This window comes from Hemicordylus capensis, chromosome 6, assembly GCF_027244095.1.
Source record: "Hemicordylus capensis ecotype Gifberg chromosome 6, rHemCap1.1.pri, whole genome shotgun sequence".
Lineage (NCBI taxonomy): Eukaryota > Metazoa > Chordata > Lepidosauria > Squamata > Cordylidae > Hemicordylus > Hemicordylus capensis.
Genome location: NC_069662.1, coordinates 105,034,266 through 105,051,390, shown reverse-complemented (window position 1 = coordinate 105,051,390; position 17,125 = coordinate 105,034,266). Strand labels below are relative to the sequence as shown.

At 40.3% G+C, this 17,125-nt stretch overlaps 1 protein-coding gene across 7 annotated transcripts in view; it reads right to left on the bottom strand.

Moving 5' to 3' along the window:
• GADL1 (glutamate decarboxylase like 1) overlaps positions 1-17,125 on the bottom strand; it is a 184,277-nt gene that overhangs the window by 44,217 nt on the left and 122,935 nt on the right. For all 7 annotated transcript variants that reach the window (XM_053263603.1, XM_053263606.1, XM_053263604.1 and 4 more), the window contains one exon: positions 8,892-9,091. In XM_053263603.1, the coding sequence (XP_053119578.1) occupies positions 8,892-9,091 (200 nt within the window). The remainder of the gene's footprint in view (positions 1-8,891; positions 9,092-17,125) is intronic.

The window sequence follows — 17,125 nt, the reverse complement described above, 5'->3', positions numbered from 1 at the left end:
CAGGAGAAGCAGTAGACCAAGGCAAGCTGTTTCTGCATAAGAACATAACAACAGTCCTGCTGGATCAAGGCCCATCTAGTCTAGCATCCTGTTTCACACACTGGCCCACCAGATGTGGAGCTGAGGGCATGCCCTCCCTCCTGCTGTTACTCCCCTGCAACTGGTATTCATAGGCATCCTGCCTATGAAGCTGGAGGTGGCCTATAGCGCTCAGACTAGTAACCATTGATAAGACCTCTCCTCCATGAAGTTATCCAAACTTAAAGCCATCCAAGTTGTTTGCTGTCACCACATCTTGTGGCAGAGAATTCCAAAAGTTAAGTATGCATTGTGTGGGAAAGTACTTCCTTTTGTTGGTCCTAAATTTTTGGCAATCAATATCGTTGGAGGACCCCTGGTTCTAGTGTTATGCAAGAGAAAGAACAATTTCTCTTGATCTACTTTCTCCACACCATGCATTATTTCATAGACTTCTATCATGTCTCCCCACAGTTGTCTTTTTTCTAAATTAAAAAGTCCCAGGTGTTGTAGCCTTGCTTCATAAGGAAGGTGCTCTAGGCCCTTATCATCTTGGTTGCCCTCTTCTGACCCTTTTCGAGTTCTACATTGTCCCTTCTTTGGGTATGGTGACCAGAACTGTATGCAATACTCCAGGTGTGCCTGCACCATAGTTTTGTATAACTGCATTATAACATTAGCCGTTTTATTTTCAATCCTCTTCCTAATGATCCCTAGCATAGAATTTGCCTTTTTCACAGCTGCCACACATTGAGTCGACACTTTCAACGAGCTGTCCACCATGACCCTAAGATCCCTCTCCTGGTCAGTCACCGACAGCTCAGATCCTACCAGCATATATGTGAAGTTGGGGTTTTTTGCCCCAATATGTTTCACTTTACAATTGCCAACATTGAACCACATTTGCCATTTTTTCACCCACTCTCCCAATTTGGAGACATTCTTTTGGAGCTCCTCACAATCTGTTCTGGATTTAACTACCCTAAATAGTTTAGTGTCATCTGCAAATTTGGCCAACTCGCTTCTTACCCCAGCTTCTAGATCTTTTATGAATAAATTAAAAAGCACCGGTCCCAGTACAGATCTATGGGGGACCCCACTTCTTACTTCCCTCCATTGTGAAAACTCTCCATTTATACCTATCCACTTTTTCCTGTCCTTAAACCAGGTACCAATCCACACATGTACTTGTAAAAATAAATATACAGAATTACATAAAATATAAACAGCACATATATGCCACTGTCTGGCATTTTACATGAGATTTTTCCAATACGGTCGAGAGGTTCATTAAAGAGAACACTAGGGAGCATTTATGACAGAGCATGGCGAGTTGCCAAGATGTTTGTTGTTATCAAGAGTTGTGCATGTGACTTTTCTCTTCAACATATATCCATGCAACCGGATTACCATGGTGAAATGTTGCCATTAGTCCCTATGCCGTGTCTAAATGAATGTGGAATCTCTCTAACAAAAACAATCATTTCATGTCATTAATATAACTATAGTTTCTAAAGTGCCAAGTGGCAAGTTCTTTACTCATTCATGCTCAAGGCACACTGTGAGGCAGGCACATTGTTATTATTCAGATTTTACAGATAGGGAAGGAAGGATGGATGAGATATACTTACCCATAGGTACCTAAGGAGCACACAGTGATGGTGTTGTGACATAAGCACAAAGGAAAACATAACTTTGGGACATATTACTCTAGCATCAACTAACTATCTGATTTTGGAACACTGTTACAAAGCACACATAGCGCTTCCGAAGGGATCAGCTGAGCATTCCATTGCAATTATTTTAAAACTAGCTGGTCTGGGCACAGAGCATCTGCACTTCTAGTTCTCCTCCCACCCCTGCTTTCTTTCCCCACCTGCCCAACCACCCCACTTTCTTTCCCTGCCTGCCTCCATTTTAATTCCCGCCTCAACCACAAAACTTTCTGCCACTGCCCCTTTTCTCTCCCCCTGCTGGCAGCTTGCTTGCGAACTCTCGTGAGAGCTGCAACACATGGGATTAGCGACGGGTATGCCTTAGAGAAATAGATATAGAACATAGACTTCAAATGCAAGGTAACAGACAGGAAGTGTAACACTGTGCATACTTTGAACAGACTGTTTTAACAACCGTACATGCATGCAGATCTTGACATACATACACTGGACACAGATAGATTTTAAAGTGGAAGTTGTGAACAGCCAAAGGAGACCGTGAACCTGACTACTTATTATTATTATTTTATTTATTTACACAGTCAGACAGGTGTTATTGACTGGTTTGTTTTATCCAGACATCGAGTCCTTCCTAAGGACCTGGGATGGCTGAATTTTATCAACAATACTGTTGGTTATTATAGATATCATCGCAGAATATAGGCTGTTCATGTAAAGTTGCTTTTTGTAATTGGCTGATGGTGATTTCTGTGGCCCCTGTGGTGTTGAGGTGCTCTTCAAGTTGTTTTGGAACTGCACCCAGGGCGCCAATTACAACTGGGATTATTTTCGTCTTTTTCTGCCACAGCCTTTCAATTTCAATTTGTAGATCTTTGTATGTTGTGATTTTTTCTATTTCTTTTTCTTCTATTCTGCTATCCCATGGTATTGCTATGTCGATTAGTTTAACTTGTTTTTCTTTCTTCTCAACTACAGTTATATCTGGTGTATTGTGTGGCAGATGTTTGTCTGTTTGTAGTCGGAAGTCCCATAATATTTTTGCATCTTCGTTTTCTTCAACTTTTTCAATTTTATGGTCCCACCCACTTTTGGCTACAGGTAGCTTATATTTTTAGCAGATGTTCCAGTATATCATCCCTGCTACCTTGTCATGCCTTTGTTTGTAGTCGGTCTGTGCGATCTTTTTACAACAGCTGATTAGGTGGTCCACGGTTTCATCTGCTTCTTTACAAAGGCGGCACTTGCTGTTTGTTGTTGACTTTTCGACTTTTGCACTTATTGCATTTGTTCTTAGTGCCTGTTCTTGTGCAGCCAGTATTAAACCCTCTGTTTCTTTCTTCAATTGCCATTCTTAAGCCATTGCCAGGTCTTGGTGATGTCTGATTTTCTACTTATATTGTGCAAACCATGAAGTGGCTTATTTTTCCGTTTTTCTGCTCGGTTCTTTACTTGTTCTTTCTTGTAGGCCAGCTTTGTTTCATTGGTATTGAATAGTTTCTCGTTATTGACCAATTTAAGTGCATCTTCTTCACTGTCCTTGATATATTCTTCAAGGCCTCTTTTCTCCTCCATTACTGTTTGATGGACTTGCAGCATTCCTCTTCCACCTGAGCTGCCAGGGAGGTATAGCCTATCTACATCACTGTGGGGGTGTAAAGCATGATTGATGGTCATTATTTTCCTGGTCTTACGATCTAACGTCTCTAGCTCTGCCTGGGTCCTGTCTATTATTCCTGCAGTGTATCTGATAACAGGTAAAGCCCAGGTGTTTATGGCTTGTATGGTGTTCCCGCCATTGAGTTTGGACTTGAGGATTTTTCTAACTCTCCTGATGTATTCACTTCCAATTTTTCTTTTAACTTCAGTGTGTGCAATGTTATCAGCCTGGAGAATGCCCAAGTATTTGTAATGTTCTTTCTCTTCCAGGTTCTTGATCTTGCTTCCATTGGGCAGTTCTATTCCTTCTGTTTTTCTTATTTTTCCTCTATTCATTATTAATGCAGCACACTTGTCTAGTCCAAACTCCATTGCTATGTCGCTACTGAATATACGGACAGTGGTTGATTTTACTTGATGTTTTAGATGTTTGGTATCCGAGGCCTGTTTTGTTTAGTATTTGTGAAAGTGGGGTCATGGCGATTACAAACAACAGAGGGGATAGTGAGTCCCCTTGGAAAATGCCTCTTCTAATGCTAACCTGTCCAAGTGTCTCACCATTGATTGTTAACTGTGTACTCCACATGCTCATTGCTTTTTAAAATAAATATCTGAATGTTTTTGCTGACACCAGTTGTTTCTAAACATTTTAGTATCCATGTATGAGGCAATGAATCAAAGGCTTTCTTGTAGTCAATCCATGCAACACTTAGATTTGTTTTTCTTCTCTTGCAATATCCTAAAATCATTTTGTCAATCAGCAGCTGGTCTTTTGTGCCTCTGGTGTTCTTCCTTTGTGTTCAACTGGAAGCTGTTTGTTAGTTAATAAGTGTTGCATCACTTCATCTGCTATTATTCCAGTTAATAATTTGAACATGGTTGGCAGACAGGTTATCGGTCTATAATTACTTGGAACTGCACCTTTTGCTGGGTCTTTCATGATGAGGTGAGTTTTCCCAGTTGTTAGCCATTGTTCAATATCACCTCCTTGCAAAATGTGATTGAACTGTTTTGATAGTTGTTTATGAAGGCTTGTTAGGTGTTTAAGCCAAAATCCATGCAGTTCATAGTCGCCTGGTGCAGTCCAATTTTTAATTTTCTTTGCTCTTTCACTTATTAATTCTGGTGTTATTATTAGATCTTGCATTTGTTGGTTACATTTTTCAACCTCTTTCATCCAGCTTGCTTTTTTATTATAATCTATTGGATTGTCCCATAATTTCCCCCACAATTGCACTGTTTCTTCTTTATTTGGTGTTTCTATGTTTCTTGCAGTTTCTCCTTCTATGCTTTGGTAGAAACGTCTCTGATTTGACTGGAATTGGAGATTCTGCCTGTGTTGTGTAATTCTGGCTTCATATCTGCTAATCTTCTTTGACACTGCTGTTATTTGCTGCTTTATTATTTCCAGGACTTCTCTAATTTTCCTTAAATCTAGGTGGTATTTTTGGATCAAATACTGTTGGGTGTTTTCATCCTTCAGCTTCTTGTCTTTCATATCTTTCAATTTACTAGCATCTGATCTAAGCCTGGAGATTTTATTTTCTAATCTAATCTTCCATTTAGGTGATGTACTACTTTCTTTTTTTATAGGTCCACTGATCTTATATCCGAGCTCTTGTGTTGTTATTGTTGCTGCACTGTACATTAGTTGGTTTGTTTCTTGCAAAATTATTGGTTGTTATTTCTGCAAGTGCAGCATTGACATCTTTTAATGCCTGAGCAAGTTGTTTTTTGGCAACTGTTTTTAAAGCTGGAAGTTGAACCCTGGTGGTTGTTTGGTTCATGTGCTCAGTTATTTCTTGCTTTAGTTCTTGTTGCTTTTCTGTTAAACGGCATTTGGGTTTTTGAGGTGAAGGCAAAGGGGAGGTTGCCTGGTTTTGATTTTGAAACAGTTCAGCAACAGTGGCATCCTCTATTTCCAACACCTCCTCTATCTGCGCCTGAGCAACTGCTTCAGTTGGTGGTCATTCTTCTTCCATATCTTGAGCCTGTGTTGCTCTTTGCAGTTCTTCCAGCTCAACTTCTGTGAATACTTTATTTCTTATTATGAATCCTCTCTGGTCTTCTAGCGTTTGTTCTGTTATTTCTGTATCTGGATGCTTCTCTTTCCGAATTTGGTACATTCTTTTTAAATAACCTCTTCTAGTTGGACTAGACTTGTAATAGCAGATCATTATTTCCTTGTTGGTATTATTCATATATTTTTTCCGGTTAAGCGACGTTTCTTCCAGTAACCTTGCAGTCTCCAGCCCTGTTTGCTCAACTGAAGATCCTGAGTCCTGTTGCCCACTTGCCACCAGATATCCAGGGACTCCAGCACCTGGTGCGGTCCTTGTTGACTCGGGCGGCGACTGATCCGGTATAGATTTATGAAAGTTACATCTCACCATTTTGTTGATGGGAGAGGCACTCTTCGTCTGGCTGCTCTGGTGAGACCTGTCCAGTATGGCTGGACCTCTGGCATAGCTCTCACCTTCCTCAGAGCACGCAAGCCCCACAACCACACCAAGGTAGTGCCTCACTGTGAACAGCCAAAGGAGACCGTGAACCTTTCTTATATTATTATTATTATTATTATTAATATTTCTATACTGCCCTTCCAAAAATGGCTCAGGGCGGTTTACACAGAGAAATAACAAACAAATAAGATGGATCCCTGTCCCCAAAGGGCTCACATTCTAAAAAGAAACATAAGATAGACACCAGCAACAGTCACTGGAGGTACTGTGCTGGGGGTGGATAGGGCCAGTTACTCTCCCCCTGCTAAATAAAGAGAACCACCACGGTGAAATGTGCCTCTTTGCCCAGTTAGCAGGGGATGAAGGTATAAAATAAAGGTATAAAATGATGAAGGTATAAAAACACATCATTTTCCAGAAAGCAGGCACATAATTGGTAGAAGTGCAGTGAAGTAATGTTGTGCCCTCAAGTCGGTGTCGACTCCTGGTGACCACAGAGCCATGTGGTTGTCTTTGGTAGAACACACTGGGTGATGCAAAATGCAAACTATATTGCACTCAAAGTGAAACCCTTGCAACTCAGCTTCGCAGCGGAAAAAATTCTTGCCCCTCAAGTTATAAGGTCAGTAGGCTAGCTCCAGAATGAAGACAAGTCTATATTCAGAGACCCTGAAATATTATATCTGTGGCATCAGAGTCAAGCTTACTGTAACATATCAGGAAACATGCTGTACAGTTGGTCAAATAGTTAACAAACCTGGCTGATTGCCCAGAGAAACTGATGTTTCAGCTGTTAAGTCCTGGTGCCTAATGCTACAGCTAGCAAAGTAGCTGCCGAGCTAAATATCACTGCTAGAAGGCAATTTTCTTATTTGGGAAAAAGTGCCACTTCCATTTAGATACACCACTGGCTAAATCCTAACAATAAGAAGAAAGTATTGATCCCAATAGGATCATTAATTTGTATATTCTTAGCAAAGTGAACTTGGAAGAGTGACCTTGATGAGGAACAATTCTTTTATTGATAGGGGGAATCAACCGACAAACTGTGTATATACACTGAATAATAAGATGAGCTGAGATCAGACATGAGACGAAGTTCCAGTTTATTCAGCTGGTCCCAAGGTCATCTAACCAGCAAAAGCATTGTTGGGTTTTGTTTTCTGCATTTTTGCCTCCATAAAACTTCACAACACTCATCCTGGCATTTTTGATAAGCCTTTTCTTCAAATGTAATTCTCACACATGCTTAAAGAAGGAAAAGGTGCTCTTGCTAAAAAGGAATAACCTCAGTAAAGGTGTTAAATGGAGACTGCTGATTAGAATGGCATCAATAAAGCAATCTAGGTACTCTGTTCTCTAATCCCATAAACCAAACCTAAACAGCAGGGAACACAGGATTGGTCAGAGATATTTTAATAAGTATCTTGATACCAAACATTAAAGGGTAGACATTTTATTTATTGAATTAATTGGTTCAGAATGTTTTTAGCTTTGAATTTCATATCACATCTTGCCACTACTTTGCAATTGCTTCTCACTTTTTCTGCCACTTTACTGTAAATGACAAAACGATAATTTTCAATATTCCTTCTCATACTATAAACTTATTAAACAGATCACCTATTGCTAAAAGGGTGGAACTACATGCTATCAGAATCATGGGGCTACCTAAATGGTGGCCCCATGACAAATTTCACAACCCCGAATATGTATTTAAATTGTAAACCACCCAGAGACGCAGATTCTGGGCGGTATAGAAATATTTTAAATAAATAAATATTTCAACTCATTTAAGGCCCAGCCATAATTACACTGAGTTTTTCCATGCCCCTGTGAACAGCAAATAATATGTGCATGAACAACATAATGGGAGCAGAACCCAAGTCAAGTTAAACTGCACATTGTGGTAGGGTAAATACGGAGGGTTTGGGGCTTGATACAAGGCTACCATTATGGCTAGCAGCCTTGTGCTTATGAATAATATTACTTCTGCTCTTAGTACATTCAAAATGATATTTTTGAACCAGCTTGGGTGTCTTATGTAAGGCAGGTATAAACACTGAACAATAAATTTAAAAATATGGAGTTGACATTTCATCAGTGTAAACCTCACATACATCAAGGAGACTCATGTTATAAGGAGATTGTTCTCCCCCGTTCCTTGTCCTTCATACTTTGTTCTCTTCTTTCACTTCCAGCTTGTCTGTCTTATTATTTAGACTTAAATCCACAGGACAGGAACATCATCACTACCTCTGTGTTCTCATTAGGACTTCCTGCACTACTGACACTAATTATATATTTACTAATTAATTATGAGAAAAATACTATCAACAGTAGCAGCTTAATGAATCCTCTCACAATAACAGGATTCACAGAACTAGATGTATTTGCTGAGATAACAGAAATGATAATGAATAATGCTTCATGTTGGGTAATGCTTCATGTTGGATCCGACATGCCCTGTGGGGCATCATCAGAACAAGTTCCACAATGACAGGAAGGACCTCCAACAATTGGAACTCCCAACAAAATTCCCTCCTGTCATTGCAGAACTCTATTGGAGTTCCAACACACCTCTCTCCCCACCGTCCTCTCTCCATGCCCTGCTGGTAGGCAAGAGAGTGACGGAGGTGGTTTTGATGGGCTGCATTCTGGAAGTGAGGGGCAAGGGAAAGAAGGGCATATGAGAATCTATGAGAATCCTCATAGAGGATTCTCTGGCCCCTCAAAACCACCCCTGGAGCAATCAGATACCTCATCCGACTGGTGGGGATAGCATGAGATGGCAAAAAGTCCAAGGTCCAGTGAGCTCGAATCAAGATCCAGAGACTTCAGCAGAGATTACTGGGAATGCTACGTTTCTAATAGAAAAAAATATGATCCAAACACACATTATTATTCTTTCAGTAGCTCTACTGTTTCCAGCTATGTTTTTGCCTTAGGGTTATTGCTAAATATATACATTAAGAATATTTTAATAGACTAGTCTTATTGCAACACATCATTCATTAATTTGTATTACCTTACGATGGTAAAAGCATGGTGTCAAGATCTCCAGAGTTGGAAAGCATACCTGGCTAATGCAAGAGCTCTGTTTACTCTTTCTTCAAGACCAGTTGTCCCCAGCGCTTTCCATGTCATCCAGAATTTGAAAGCATCTGCTCTTCTGCTACACTGGATTGATTTATCACCTGTGTCATAGCTGACATCATAGAACTTGTCTTGCTGGAAAAGGTATGACGCCTTAGCAGAGTAGCATCTCTTAAGCAAATCCTGTTTTTGATACAACACAAAGTGAAACAGCATTAGAAACATTTAGCATTATTATTGCAAGTAATAAAAAGAAAGCTGGCATTTAAGATCTCGGTACAGCCAGAAGTTCAGTTGCAGGGGTATGGCCCTTTAAGAATCAGGACTGCTGGGAGCTGTAGTTTCAAAACAAGGCACATGGTTAAGAAGTTGCTGAACTATGAGATCAGCAACTCTAAATTGCCTTGCAAAGAGATGGAAGGTTGAAGCTCACAAATTCATGAAAAGCTATATCACCCAATATTTGGGCCGGGGGTGGGGAGTAGGGATGTGCACGGTCCGGAGAAGTCCGGACCAGCACCGAAGGGGGGCCTTGTTTTTAGGGCGGGGAGGGCTTGCTTAGCCCTCCCGCCTCCTTGCCCCCGCCACCAGCGCCCGTATTGTACTGTATAGGGGCGCTGGAAACCAGCCGCCCCCCCCCGCCGCCGCCGCTGTGGCGAAATAACCTCTAAAACCATCCAGTCCTCCCTCCCTCCCAGCTAGCTGCCCGCCCACCCACCCACCCAGTCGCTCACCCGGTCGCTGGATAAAAAGCGAGAGGAGCTCCGGCACAGAGCTCCTCTCGCTTGGAAGGCCTCCAGCAGAATGGTGGCTTGCGCGCGCGCACATGCGCGCGCCGCAAACCACGCCGTTCTCCGGAGGCCCGGTCTACCCGGCGGGAAAGGGCTAGCTGGGAGGGAGGGAGGGCTGGATGGTCATACCCCCCACCCGGACCCGAACCAGGCAGGGCCGGAGCGGTCCGGCAGTTCGGCCATTCTTTGGAATGGCTGCCGGACCGGTTCGGACACACCACTAGTGGGGAGCAGCAGCAAGCATTTTCCTACTCTAATTAGGAATTTAATTTTGTTCAACAACTTAGATTTCACTGCACATGTCCATGCAACTGGATTTTTGGGAAGAGAAGTGCCTTGTACCCATTCACCCTTGTGCCCATTCACTAGTTGCGACAAATCACATGCGTAAAAAGATGGAACTGAACTGCTTGGTCCGTCTTGCAGATAGGAACAAGAGCAGAGTCAGCATGAGCCTTGCTCTCTGCATAACCTTATTGCACAATGATGGCTTCAGTTACTCCTTGCAAAACAACTGTGCTTTCTCCTTCCAGGGAATTTGGGTGCCTGAAGGGAGGCACAAAATGCTGCCTGACCTCATCCCCTCCGTCACCTGAAGCATCTTTAAAGCATTTTTAAAGGCAAAGGAGAGGAGCTTCTTTTCATTGTCCCAGCCCCCTAGAGGCTGCCAGCAAGCAGCATCCTCTCCTTAAGCCATGATCCATGGAGCTCATGACCCAGCACCTCCCGCTCCTCATGTGGAACACCTGTAAAGACTTTGCAATGGTCGAGAGTTCCTGATATGACCCTTCAAGGCCAGGGAACCAAAGGGAGCCCCCTTCCTTCTGCCTGGTGGTGCCACTGCCACTGCTCCTCTTCCTCACCACATTCCCCGGCCTTCTGCCTGCTCAAAAAGCAGTGTGTGTTTCCCTTCCTGCCATGCCAGCTTCCCTGCCCTCTGCCTTCTGAACAAGCAGAGGGCTGAAAATGGCAGGGAGGAAGGACCCATTGCTGGAGGCAACCACCTCACCTCACCTGATTAGTTCCCTGCTCCCAGGGAACATCTCCCTTTCATTGAGTTTGGTGCCAAAATAGGAGAAAGAGAAGTTATCAGGCTGATGTGCACTTGCATTTACATTTTTTCTGCTAGCTGGCATTCCTAGCAGGAAACCTAATATTTGAATAGGTACCATGCTAACATCATCTTTTTAAAAAGAGAAGTGAAATAACCTAGGTGAACACCTATGAAAGGTCCCTTCTCATTTAGAAACTGCCACTCATGAACAGGAAGAATGCTCCAAAGGAGTTTTTTGTGCTAGCTTGCCAATAAACAAATACACACACAAACCACCCCTAAGGAAGGAATCAAGGAAGAGGGTACTGAATTTATATTTGCAGAGAACCAGCTACCACCGAACTAAGAGCTACTGCAGCTATTTGCTGTATCTTTCCATAAACTGGCAAGATGACAACTAAGGAGCTTCAGTAACTATTTATTTCACACACACACACACACACACACACACACACACACGCCAAGAACTTTTTTTGTTTTAAATAAATTGTTACCAACACTGCTTCTGGGTTACACAGAGTCTTTCCCACAAAATCTAGTGGGTTATGAGTTTCATTCAGAGTCAAATGCATAGTCATATCCATTGCCCATTGGTCAATGAAGTGTTTTATTATGACCATGTCCAGCCTCTAAATGTTAATGCAAAACTTGCTCATTTTGCACTATAAAGATACACTCAGTAGAGCATCAACTTTGATCTCTTTCTAAAATTCTACAGTACTTTGCATTTAAAAGCAGACAGCAGGGAAACCATTTTATTACACAATAATTCCAATTTTAAAATGACATTATTTCACTCAGTGATTCACGGGCTTTCTACTCTCCAAATTAATTCCATAGAAAATGCCATTACAAAACATCTGAGTGGTGATGAGCACAGGAATACTAAACCAAAATGAATGTGTCTTGAAAATGGATTTCAGGAAGAGCAACATTATGCAACAAGTTTGTAAAAAGAATTTTGAAGAAATGAGGGATACAGGGCTACAACTACACAATAAAACTAAGGATGTTGGAGATAGTAGTGCTGGGCAGTATAGAGCCTACGGGTTGCATTCACTAGCTATGCATTTTGATTTTAAAGTCTTGTTAGAATCTTGACAATCTCCGTTTTCATTTTCCTTGTTTCTAGTCCCCATGGTTACAAACAAGTTTTTAAAAATAAGTTTAGATTTTGTCCTAGAGACTGAAGCAAAGAGAAACAAAATTATTATGTTTTTTAATCTATGACTTCAAAGATCATTTTTGACTCGTTGACAGTTGGATTTAAGAGAATCACCCAGTGGTCTGCTGTGGGCCTGCTCTAGTGTCTGGGCAAAAACTAAAAGTAGCAAAATTGGTGCATTTAAACTTCTAGCTCTAGAGAATCTTCTTAAGTGAGATCTCAGTTAAGTAGTGTTTCATGCCAAAGTGTTCTTATAGCACACAAATAATACTAGCATCCCTTACAGAGATACTGTATAAGGCTATTTGTTAAGTGACTAACATTTAATAAGTGCTAGATACAGAAGTATAATTATCCATTTTAATTTGCTGAACACCTACTGGGTGAATGGCACAATATGTTCACCAACTGGATATTTACCAAATAAATAAGAATAATCATCCTTATGTATCTAACACCTCTTGAATGTCCCCATAGCTAGCTTATCATACATTATTTCTGTAGCTTCATATAGTAGTAAGCCAGTATAACCAGCATTTTTAAATGACTAAAAAAATGATTTAAATTGTTTTAAATGGTTGCCCTGGTTTTCCAGGGTTTTTTAGCTGTATGAATTGTTTAATTGGTTTTATTCTGTTTTTATAGTTTTGAATTTAACTGTTAACGTTTTAATTGTTTTTATCTTGTTGTAGACTGCCCTGAGCCATTTTGGAAGGGTGGTATATAAACTGAATGAATGAATGAATGACCATCAACACCATATTTCTGAGCTTGAAAGACTAGCGGCTTGCTTAGGCTACCTAGTGAGTTATTGGCTGATGTGAGATTTAAGCCAGGGACTTCATGGCTCGTAGATCACTTCTTAGACACTACACTACATCAGCTCTTGCTATGCAATGTTTGTGCGAATAAGTTGAAATACATTTCTAGCTGTGTATGTTGCTTAGCTCTGAGTCACAAACTGGGCCACAGGAGAAAATGAGACCACGTATTTTGTCCACTGAAAAAGTATTCTTTTTCAAAGGACAAAAAGAAAAGCTGGATTGTATTCTCCACTCAGCATGTCTAAATTCTGTGCTAAGGAAGGCCAAATGCATTGCTAAAAAGAAAACAATGACAATCTGCATGAATTGATTTTGAACAATCAACCTTGTGTTCTAAAGTTTTTTAGATTCTCAGAAGGGTGGTAATATTTGGCAGGGATTAGAGTTGCAGAGGTAAGAATGGAGGAGGGTAAAAGAAGGACAGGTAATAATATCTGTAGAGAGGCATTGGAAGCAATTTTTAAAAATTGCAGAAAAGCTAAAAGAGAACTGAAGGCAGTGATAGAAGTTCGGTAAGGACAATTCTAATTCAGTTCTATCAAAATACGTTGGTCCCAGAAATATAATTGGTCTGCAAGTCAGTGTTCAAGTTAAAAGTATACTGTACAATTCCTCAGTAGAGCATGAAGGTTATGGAACCACACAGCAATTCAAAAGATCAGCCAATGTCTTGCATGGAAAATGCAATCCATTTTAAAATTGAATATAAGATGCCAGTTTTTGCTGACAGAAAATAAGTTTAGTATTTCATGCCGCTACTTTGTCTCTTGCCTGTCTGATATAGGAAGAGATACAAGGAGACTGACAATACTCTTAATGAAATTTCTGTAGCTAAATTACTGTAGTTAAAAGTACAGTCTTTAATCTGCATTACAGTATGGCATAGAAAACTAATATTCAAATAGAGGAGAAAATATGTCAAGGCAAAAACTAAAATCATGTGAGCCTGACAAGAGCTATCTAGCACCATTTACAGAATAAATTCTGTACTTAAAAGGGACCAGGTTTCTTATTTTAGGTCCTTATATGGATGCTGTGAGGTTGCAGTAGTATTTTCCCATTTGTCTTTCTTTTTGAATATTAATAAATTTTGTTTTAGAAAATGTCTGCCATTACTGAGGGAACCAAGACACACAGTACCTATACACACTTGCTGTATCTTGAGCAGAGAGGATGAAAGTCTCTGGGAAGGAACAAAGCCACATAAGCGGCTGAAGAAATGGAATTACATTACCTGATTAACCATGCAAGTATTCTGCAACACACATAGTTCAGGTCATTTTAACTGAGGCTGTCACCAAATCAAAGCTGATTAACAATATTAAATAATCAGTTATTTAATCAGTTAAATCTACGTATGTTTTACATGTGTGGGGGAAAAGCTCTAAACAAAGAATATATCATTTTTACTTAAGTCGCACACATGTTGCAGCAGCAGCATCTTGGAAAAGGCATCCCACCTTCTCTCTTATATAGGACAGAATGTCTCTTTAAAGACAGCATTTAACTAATATGATGTGTATTTAATGCTGGTCATTTGTAATCACCATCACCATTATCATCACCACCAAGACCTGGCATTGGCTTAAGAATGGCAACTTGAAGAAAGAAACAGAGAGTTTAATACTGACTGCACAAGAACAGGCACTAAGAACAAATGCAATAAGAGCAAAAGTAGAAAAATCCACCACAAACAGCAAGTGCCGCCTTTGTAAAGAAGCAGATGAAACCGTGGACCACCTAATCAGCTGTTGTAAAAAGATCGCACAGACTGACTACAAACAAAGGCATGACAAGGTAGCAGGGATGATACACTGGAACATCTGCAAAAAATACAAGCTACCTGTAGCCAAAAATGGGTGGGACCATAAAATTGAAAAAGTTGAAGAAAATGAAAATGTAAAAATATTATGGGACTTCCGACTACAAACAGACAAACATCTGCCACACAATACACCAGATATAACTGTGGTCGGTAAGAAAGAAAAAGAAGTTAAACTAATCGACATAGCAATACCAGGGCATAGCAGAATAGAAGAAAAAGAAATAGAAAAAATCACCAAATACAAAGATCTACAAATTGAAATTGAAAGGCTGTGGCAGAAAAAGACCCAAATAATCCCAGTGGTCATTGGTGCCCTGGGTGCAGTTCCAAAAGACCTAGAAGAGCACCTCAACACCATAGGGGCCACAGAAATCACCATCAGCCAATTACAAAAAGCAACTTTACTGGGAACACCCTATATTCTACGACGATATCTATAACAACAGCAGCAACATTGACAATAAAATTCACCCATCCCCAGTCCTTGGGAAGGACTCGATGTCTGGATAAAACAAACCAGTCAATAACACCTGTCTGACTGTGTAAACAAGAAATAATAATACATAATTAGTGGCATTTCCATCTTTTAAAAAAGACTTTCTTTTGTGTTTATAAGTACTTATCTTAAAAACAAGAACAAACTTTTAAAGATCTGCCACTTGATGAATCGGGACACCTTGTTAGCCAATCACAATGGCCTGGTTCACGCAATCATTTTAATATAGGTTTAATGTGGGTTACCAACATCAGCATGATTGTGTGAACATCAGCATAATTGTGTGAATCTCAGATTCATTTTGGGCCATGTGTGGATTCGCACAATCACACTAATATTAGTAACCCACATTAAACCTAGATTCAGATGATTGTGTGAACCAGGCCAATGTTTTAATTGATTAACCAATTAACTGACTAAACATTGCAATCCTGTGTTGGCATGGTTACTGCATGAATGGCATTGCAAGCCAATTGCACAGATTACAAATCAGGGCTGAACACCACAGTTCCATTTCAAACAGTCACTAGCATGGGGAGCTGCACCTATAAATCAGACCTGAAGTTCATCTGGCTCTCACTGGACTGTACGCCTTGTCACCAGTTTCAAATGCCAGCTACATTTTTGTCCTAGTAGGATATGCACTTGCTCTTCACACATGGTATTATAACACTATTCCACGCCTTTCAAACACAATACAAAGGGAAATCCTGCACATTGGATAATTGTATCCATGAGCACAATAATATACTCGTAATATGGTGACGTATTCCATATTTGAGAGAAAGTACAGGCGGAGAGGGAAGCAACAACAACAAATATGGGGAAATGGGTCCCACTATGCAGATGCCAAGAATTTTAGGATCTACCTGTTGATAGATCAATGCACTATAATGACTATTAGTGCATTTACTCAGAAGTAAATCCAACTGTATTCATTGGGGCTTACTCTTAGGCAAATGCAGACAGTATTGCAGCTATGAAAAAGAGTGGTGAGCCAGGAAGTCCTCATTCAAACTTCATCTCAATATAAACTCACTAGGTAGCCTCAGGCAAGCCACTGCCTCTTAGACTTAACCCACCCACAAGAGAGTGTGATTAGCCATTTCAGCACTCAGGAAATGTGCTAGATAATATTCATTATTATTAATGTAGGAAGGGAGAGGGTTCCTTGGTTGTCTACTGTGGTAGATTTCAGTTTCTGCAACCTATGGTAATAGACTGCAGTGGTCAGAGGGTATCTGCTTCATGAAAAGAGGATTCTTGTCCATATGTAGGTTTAACCCCTTCAAGCACAAGACATTCTTTCTCTGCAATTATGGCAAGAGATGAAACATTTATTTTTATGTATTCATTTAATACATTTGTATACCGCCTACTACAAAAGTCTCAAAGCGGTTAACCAACATCAAAACAAATACAAAATTCAATTAAGTTGATAAGTTGGCGATACTATGCGCATATTAACTTCCAAACAGTTCTTTCCACCAAGAACTTTTTATTCCTCAAAAGAAAATATCCACCAGATGTTATAGGTTATAAGCAAAAGAGTTTCAGTGTAAATACACCATCTTCAGTTGCTAATACAGACTGAATGCCATCAATACAGAGATTTTAGTTCCAGCTACTTGTCCAGCATGCTTCTCCTACATATGCACAGACCACAGTTTGGCATGATCCCCATTATATCACATAACAGACAAATGTTACAATAACAAAGCCAGTGTGTTGTAGTGGTTAGAGTGCTAGACTAGGACCGGGGAGATCCGAGTTCAAATCTCCATTCATCCAAATACTTGCTGGGTGACTCTGGGCCAGTCACTTCTCTCTCAACCTAACCTATTTCACAGGGTTGTTGTGAGGAGAAACTCATGTATGTAGTACACTGCTCTGGGCTCCTTGGAGGAAAAGTGGGATACAACACGTAAATTAAAAAATTAAATTAAATTGAATGCTCACTATATCTATCTTTTAAAGGTCTTCCCATTCAATACAATTTAAACAATGAACCAGTAAAATTCTACTAAAAGCCTGGCTGAAGAGGTGTGTCGTTTCATCTGGC